Raw genomic sequence first — 8,807 nt, 5'->3', positions numbered from 1 at the left:
GCGGCGGGAGTGGTGGAGGCAGCGGAGGGGGCAGTGGTGGGGCCTCTCGGGCCATGTGGATGACCGCTTCGATGGTGGCCATGATGGTGTCTTGGCTAGCGGCTGGCTCCAACACCAGCGGGCTCAGAGTGGGCTTCTGACCCCTTTTGCTGGGGAGGTCGATGCATTTTTCCAGCACCGGCATTTGGTCTCTGGAGTCCTCATCGAACTGACTGGGCTGCTTCCGGGGACGCCCTCTCCTCTTCTTGACGAAGTTGTTGCCTGTCTTTGATTGTCTCTGCAGCCGCTTGGCCTTCAGGATCTTGTTCACGTGGTCCAGGTTCTTCTTGGTGGACAGAATCTTGGTGTAGTTGCACATCTTCCTCACCTCGCACTGGATGGCTTCGATCTCCCGTCGCTTGAATCGTTTCTTCAGGGAGGAGCTGGCTGCAGGAAGGCAAGAGAGAAGACATTAAGCACAGGATGCAAGTGAGCCTAAATCCAGCCCTTTCAGTGTTAACCGGTCCTAAATCAGCTGTAAAGATGATGGAGAATTCATGCTGTGGATATGACTCAGCACCCAGGATTGATTCTTTCCTTTTGTTGGTCAAAATAATGAAAAGAAACATTGTTTGATTACGATGTGTACAAATCATTCCTTCCTTTAACAATCGTATAAAATGCCCTTGTTCCCATTTTAAAGATCTGGGAGCTGAGGCTCACACTGTTTCTGTGACCTGCAGGAGAGCAATGCTAATCAAAATAAAAATTGTACGTTGGCTTTTGCCTAGTACAGATTTTATTTTTTATTCAGCTTTCTGATATTTTACCTGATTTAAATCCGAATTCGATTTTATTTTCTCTTTCTTTTTGTAGAATATGTAGAACTAATAAAAAGACAGGCAGACCTTTGTATCAAGCAATAAGAATGGATGATTCCTATGAACTATTAACCTAGAAAGCAACCCTGGTCTGCAAGGGTCCAAGTGTTCATCTGTGAAGCAAAAGGTGGATGGTTTGAATCCACCAGAGGCAGCATGGGACAAAGTTGTGGCAGTCTGCTTTCATAAAGATGACAGCCTTGGGAATCTTCTGGGGCTGATCTACTCTGTCCTTATAGATCCGCTGTAAGTCAGAATTGACTTGATGGCAGTAGGTTTATCAACCTAGAGGGTGACGCAAATGGCTTGCTTTTGACTACTAACCCAAACACTGGCAGTTCAAACCTACGCAGTGACATGAAGGAAGAAATGCCTGCTGATTGGCCTGTAGTAGATTACAGCCAAGAAAACCTGAAGGAGCAGTTCCACTCTGTAACATGGGGTCTTCATGAGTCAACTGACCAGATGACAATGGGCTTGTCTTTTTAAATCAACCTAGCAGAAGAGAGAGATGGACTGGGCCTAAAATATGTAACTGAATTTGTCCTTAAGCTTCTTCGACTGACCGAAGGGAGAATTATTCCCTGGGCCATTGTAGTTGGGATGGTACCATTTCTACTTTCTCCCAACGTTCTAGACTTGCCAAGCTGTGTGAGGATGTTCAGTTAGCCAAGTGTTCGCAAACTGGTTCATTCTCTGAGGGTGTCAAAGGAAACATCAGCTAGGTGTTTTAAAATCATTTGCATTCTGCTACTGGGAGCTCTGGTAGCGTAGTGGTTATGAATCGGGCTGCTAACCTCATGGTCAGCAGTTCTAAACTACCAGTTGTTCCGCGGGAGAAAGAGGAGGCTTTCTGCTCCAGTAAAGATTTACAGCCTCAGAAACCCTGTGCAGGGTTGCTAGGAGTTGGAACTGACTCCACAGCACACAACAACAACTGGACTGGTGTGGTGTTGCAGGTTAAGGCACTGGACTGCAAAGTTGCTTTGAATTTCAAGGTCAGTAGTTCAAGTTTACCAGCTTCTCCTCAGAAACCCTATACAGGGTCACTATTGGTTAGAATAGACTCAATGGCGCTTAACAACAACAGCTGGGCTGTGGTTTTCAAAAAGCTCTTTTTATGTCCTGCTGGCTAGATGCACCTTCATTTTATGAACCAAACTTGTCATCTAAGGAAGTTCTCTACTGCCACCATTAAAGAGCTTTTTGAACAGCTTCGTTTTGAAGTTTAGACACCATAAAATGTGAATGGCTTCATTGAAGACCAGGGAGGCCTTTCCCCTTGTAGATCACTCTTCATTGTGTTGTTCACGAGTAGATACACACACACACACACTCCTTACCCAAACCAAACTCAGCCGTCAAGTCAATCCTGACTCACAGGGACTCTGGAGGACAGGGCAGAAGCGTCCCACAACGTTCTCAGCCTATACTTACTACGGAGCAGGCGGCCACATTTTTGTTTCCTGTGGAGCAACTGGTGGGTTCAAACCTCCAATCTTGTGGTTAGCAGCCAAGCCCTGTGCTGTCAGGGATCCTTGACACAAAATGCTAAATCACTATGGGTATTAATTAGTTGGCAACAGGAATCCTGGTGTGGCACTGTGGGTTAATGCACCATGCTGCAAATTTGGTTTGAACCACAGTGTCGGTGGTTCAAACTTACCAACCACTCCTCGGAAACCCTATACAGGGTCACTATGGGTCAGACCTGACTCGACAGCTCTTAACAACAACAACAAATGTTTAACCGAGTCAAGTCTTTTTTGAAATATTTCATGAGTTGGAGGTTAGTTCAGGCAAACATACCCAATGGATTGTCCCAGTAAATGTGTTTTCTCTTTAGAGTAAAATGCTGAAAAAAAAGAAAAGAAAAAAAGAAAAGAAAAAAAGAAGAAGAAAAAATCTAGTAGATAATCTCGTAAATCTCATGTTCAGTATTTTGTTATATGTAGCATAGGTTTTTCTTATTTAAGTTCTTGAATTAAAAATGATTATGAAACACAAAGCAGAACATGGTGGCTCTCTTTCAACATTGCTTTAGCTATCTGGGACTCTTGCCAGTGCCTATAAAACTGAGGATGGGTTCTTCCTGTACAAGAAGGCTGTTAGAATTTTGATCAGGATTGTGTTGAAGCTAAAAATTGCTTTGGGAAATACTGACTTCTTAACAATAGTAAGTGTTCCAACCCATAAACATGGAACATCTTTCCGTTTATTTAAGTCCTCCTTGATCTCTTTCAGCAGTGTTTTATAGTTTTTATTGCAGAATTCCTTGACAATCTTGGTTAGATTTATTCCTAGGTATGTGATTTTCTTAGATACAATTGTAAGTGGAATCGTTTCCCTAATTTCCTTTTTAACTTTCTCACTGCTGATATATAGAAAACCAACTGATTTCTTCTGTCATTGACCTTCTACCCAGCAATTTTGCTAATTCCTCTATTAGCTCCAGAAGTTTTCTTGTGAACCTTTTGGGGCTTTCTATATATTAGATCATATCATCCATGAATACTGATATCTTACTTCTTTTCCAATATGGATAAGAAAGTGGGAAGCATTGCATATTATTGGCAAGAGTGTAAATAGATCAAATCACTTTGGAGAGAAGCTTTTCAATAACTATTAGAGTTGAAGATGTAGATGCTCAGTGGTCCAGCAATTCTCTGTTGCGTTTGCCTTGCCTCTCTTATTCATTTGTAATGACATAAAGGATGGCCTTGCAGTACAGTGTATGTTATAGAAAAGTGAAAATAATTTAATATTAATGAAAACAGCAATGAATAAACACTAATAATATTCTATCAATGGGCTACTATGCGTTTACTAAAATGAATAAAAGCATGTATATTATCAACATGGTTAAATGAAGTGGCTCTAGTCTGTGTATAGGGTCCCCATGAGTTGGATTCGACTTGATGGCAACTAAAAACATCAACCATCACTCTGTCAGTTTGTCCTCCTGTGATGGGTTTTGTTTTACTGTGATTCTGGAAGCTATGCCACTGGTATTTTAAATACCAGCAGGGTCACCCATGGTGGACAGGTTTCAGCTGAGCTTCTAGATTAAGATAGACTAGGAAGAAGGAGATGCATTCAGACTATTTTGAATGTTTAACCAATGAAAACCTTATGAACAGCAGTGGAGCACTGTCAGATAACACCAGACTATTGAATCTGAATTATTATGAATAGCGACAGACTATTGTAAGATACAGTGCCAGAAGATAAGCCTCTCAGGTTGGAAGGCACTCAAAATATGACTGGGGAGAATTGCCTCCTCAGAGTAGAGTTGACCATGATGATGCAAATAGAGAAAAACTTTTAGGACCGTCATTTACTGATGGGACACAACTTAACATGAAGAGAAACACCTATAAACACCCATGGATAATAATAATTGGAAGCAGTTAAACGTGCAATATAATGCATAAAGATGGATATCCTAGGCAATACTGAGCTGAATGGACTGGTATTGGCCATTTTGAATCTGACAATCATATGGTTTATGAGGCTGGAAATGACAAATTGACAAGTAATGGTGTGGAATTCACCACCAAAAAGAACATTTCAAGATCTCTCTTGAAATATAATGCTGTCTATGATAGGATAATATCCATACACCTATAAGGAAGACCAGTTAGTAACACCATTATCAAATTTATGCCCAACCATTAAAGTCAGTGATGATGATAGTGAAGAGTTCTACCAAATTTTTTATTCTAAAATTGATCAACCATGCAATCAAGATACATTGATAATTATTGGTGATTGGAATGTAAAGGTTGAAAACAAAGAGGAAGTATCAGTAGTTGGAAAATATGACCTTAGTGATAGAAATGATGCTGGAGATCACACGATAGATCTTTTTAAAACCAATGATTTCTTCATTGCAAATACCATTTTTAAGTAACATAAAACATGACTATACACATGCACCTCACCAGATTTAATACAAAGGAATCAAATTGATTACATCTGTGTGAAGAGATGGTGGGAAAGCTTTACATGATCAGCCAAAACAAGGTGAGGGGCAGACTGTGTAACAGACCATCAATTGCTCATATGTGCGTTAGGCTGAAGCTGAAGAAAATTAAAACAAGAGCATGTGAGCCAAAATATGACCTTCAACCTATTCCACCTGAACTTAGAGATCATCTCAATAACAAATTTGATGCATTAGACACAAATGACCCAAGACCAAAGAGTTGTGGGGTGACATCAAGAACATCATACAGGAATAAAGCAAATGATCATAAAGAAGACAAGAAAGAAGGACAAGGCCAAAATGGATATCAGAAAAGACTCTGCAATTTGCTCTCCAGCTAAGAGATGCTAAAGCAAATAGAAGAAATGAGTAGGTAGAAGAGTTGAAAAGAAATTTTCAAATGGCAGCTTGAGAATACAAAATCATGTCTTATAATGAAATGTGCAAAGACCTGGAAATAGAAACAAAAAGGGAAGAACATGCTTAGCATTTCTCATTCTGAAAGAATTGAATAAAAAATTCAAGGCTCAGCATGTAATATTGATGGATTCTATGGGCAACAAATCTGTGTTGGAAGTACAGACAGAATGCTCCTAAGTAACCAGGATGGCCAGACTTCATCTCTTATAATTTGGATGTATTATCAAGGGGGACCAATCCCTGGAGAAGGACATCATGCTTTGTAAAATGGAGGCCAGTGAAAAAGAGGAAGACCCTCAAAAAGACAGACTGCACAATGGAAGCAGCAATGGGTGTTAACAACGTTTGTAAGGTTGGTACAGGAACAGATAGTGTTTTGCTCTTTTGTGCATAAGGTTGCTATGACTCCATACAGACCTGACAGTGCCTAACAACAAACAAATGGGGAGATTTCCGATTTGGAGGCAGGGGAAAGCAGAGACAGACAGAAAAAACTCCTCTGTGAAAACCCCCAGAAAAGCAGAGAAAGAGCTGTCTGCAGAATAACTGTGGCGCTCTGGATCTTATTTATGGTTCTGGGCGCCATTTTCCCACACCCATTGAGAAGAAATCTGCCTGTCAAAGCAAAATAACCCTGATTTCTGAATTGATCCAGCCGATGCAGCTGGCAACCATATGTCCTCAGGCCAGAGGGTGGGGCCATAGCCAAGCAGAAGCAGCGACCCAGCTCTAGAAGCTATGGAGCAGCATGACTGAAGGGAGAGGTGTGACCGATGTTTCATTTTTCACATATCTCTCCTCTTCACCCCTATTGCGCCCTCACTGCATGGCCCAAATACTTTCAGGCGGGTGAGAGCACACCCCAAAAGGGTCCAGCATTGTACCCACAGTTTTCCAACTGCAGAGAGAGGAAACCCTCAGGCTGCTTCTTATGATGTTTTGACCCTGGGAACCAGTTCCAAACTTTACTTAGGCGGGACCCTTTGCATAGCAAAGGCCAGTGGACAGTGTCAATCACAATTTGATTTTTGTTTTTGATTGGTGGTTTCTGTCTCTGCTTTTAAATTGTTTCTGTCTTTGGTCCTTTTGGCCTCACTCTTCTCCCAGGGGTTGGAGTTTTCTCCCCCTACCTTACCCAAGAAGAGACAGCAACTGTGCTCATACAGCAAAGCTACAAGAATACCCTGTAGTACCCCACCATCTAGACAAGAGCAAAAACCAGCTGCTAGGCATTAAATGTGAAAAGGGAAGCCCCTCTCCAGATCACATCCACCAGGAGATGCTCAGCAAGCAACAGCAAAGCAACATACATCCATTTAAGCATTAAAAACTCACATGACTGTTGAAAATGTCCCATAAAACACAATTAAAGGTATCAACACATGTCCAAAAACAGAAAAAAAGTAACTGAGACAAATGAGCTGGTAGCAGAAACAGACTTTCCAGTAGAAGAGCAGGCTCTGGGTCTCCCTGAGAAGGAATTCAGAAGAATAATATGGAAACAAATTCAAATGCTGTGAAAAGGGGTGGAGGAAAATAAGGAAGAAGTCAGGAAAGTGCTACAGGAGCAATCAAGCAAGATAGATATGGCATTGGAAACAATCCAAAACCTGCAAAAAGAAGTCCAGATGATTAATAATGAAATATCAGAAGTAGACAATACAGTGAAAGGGCAAAGGAGCAGAATGGAAGAGATGGAAGCCAGAACCAGTGAACTGGAAGAAAAATCTCTCAATACTGTTAAGATAGAAAAGCAAGCAGAAAAAAGGATAGAAAAATCTGAAGAGAGTCTAAGATTCATGCTGGATAACATGAAAAGGAATAACTTAAGAATTATTGGCATTCCAGAACAGGAAGAATCACAGAAGTCCACAGAAGAGCTTCTGGAAGAAAATTTTCCTAACATCTTGAAGGATGAGAAGATAAACGTTCAAGAAACTGAATGAACCCCAAGAAGGATAGACCCCAAAAGAAAATCACCGAGACACATCATAATCAAGCTCTCCAAAATCACAGACAAGGAGAGAATCCTAAAAGCAGTCAGAAAAAGAGAAGTGTTACCTACACAGGTAGACAAATCAGATTAAGCTGATTAATCTTAATTTAATCTGCTGAATTCTTGGCAGAAACCATACAGGCAAGAAGGCAATGGGGACACATATATAAAACCCTAAAAGAAAAAAAAAAAACAAAAAACTGCCAAACAAGAATTGTCTATCCAGGAAAACTGTCAATCAAATATGATGGTACAATCAAAACATTCCAGGATAAACACAAGGCAAGAGATTTGGTTAAAGCCACTCCAGTGCTTCAAAACACCCTAAATGGACTTCTTTGGAATGAAAAACAGCAAGAACAGACAACAACCAGAGATAGACAGATGTGGAAACACCACCTGGAACTCTGTCGATGGAAAGCAGAGTGCAGAACGGAACAAAATTAAGAGCAATGAATTCAGAGAACCTATGAGGCCAACCAAAGATCCAAATATTCACAATATCAAAGAAGGGAAAAATATAGAAACAGAGATCCAGGTGGTAAGGAGGCTGAGTGGATGGCAGGATACAATAGACTGCCTTAAATGCAGAGAAAACTTAACAGACTATAGGGTAACCCCAAAGAAAATTAATACTTCACAAGTTACCATGAAAATGAAGATCCAAGCAGAACAAGGAAACATTAAAACAAAGAAGAAACCAATAAGAAATAGCACAAAAAACATGAATGCAACAAAAGAAGGCATGCAGAACAAAGGAACAAACAGCACCACAAAAAATTAACATAATGCCAGCAGTCAATCCATACCTGTCTATAATTACACTGAATGTTAATGGGTTAAATGCACCAGTGAAGAGACAGATAGTGGCTGAATGGATAAGAAATCAAGACCCTTCAATATGCTGCGTGCAAGAAACACACATTACACACAGACAAAAACAGACTAAAAGTTAAAGGATGGAAAAAAATATATATACTAAGCTAACAGCAATAAAACACAAGCAGGAGTGGCAATACTAATCTCTGATAAAATAAACTTTAAGGCAAAAACCACCATAAGAGATAAAGAAGGACACTATTTCATGATCAAAGGGTCAATTGAGCAAGATGATATAACCATAATTAACATCTACGCTCCAAATGAAAGAGCACCAAGATATATAAAGTAAACTGTGTCAGTTTGTCCTACTGTGGTGGCTTGTGAGTTGCTGTGATTCTGAAAGCTATGCCACCGGTATTTCAAATACCAGCAGGGTCACCATTGGTAGACAGGTTTCAGATGAGCTTCCAGACAAGACAGACTAGGAAGAAGGAGTGACAAACTACTTTAGAATATTTAGTCACTGAAAACCTTATGAATAGCAGAGAAACTGTCAGATATAGTGCCGGAAAATGAGCCCCTCAGGTTGGAAGGCACTCAAAATGTGACTGGGGAAGAGCTGCCTCCTCAAAGTAGAGTAGACCGTGATGATGTGACTAGAGTAAAGCCAGTGGGAGAAAAGCCTGCGGGACCTTCATTTGCTGATGGGGCACAACTCAAA

At 40.6% G+C, this 8,807-nt stretch overlaps 1 protein-coding gene across 1 annotated transcript in view; it reads right to left on the bottom strand.

Moving 5' to 3' along the window:
- The window catches only part of SETBP1 (SET binding protein 1), a 503,955-nt gene that overhangs the window by 223 nt on the left and 494,925 nt on the right, over nucleotides 1–8,807 (bottom strand). Inside the window, exon 6 of the mRNA XM_006835139.1 lies at nucleotides 5–426. Coding sequence (XP_006835202.1) covers nucleotides 5–426 — 422 coding nt within the window. The remainder of the gene's footprint in view (nucleotides 1–4; nucleotides 427–8,807) is intronic.

Source organism: Chrysochloris asiatica, unplaced genomic scaffold (genome assembly GCF_000296735.1).
Source record: "Chrysochloris asiatica unplaced genomic scaffold, ChrAsi1.0 scaffold00015, whole genome shotgun sequence".
Classification (NCBI taxonomy): Eukaryota; Metazoa; Chordata; class Mammalia; order Afrosoricida; family Chrysochloridae; genus Chrysochloris; species Chrysochloris asiatica.
The sequence above is the reverse complement of the archived record's forward strand: the minus strand, read 5'-3'. Positions and strand labels throughout refer to the sequence as shown.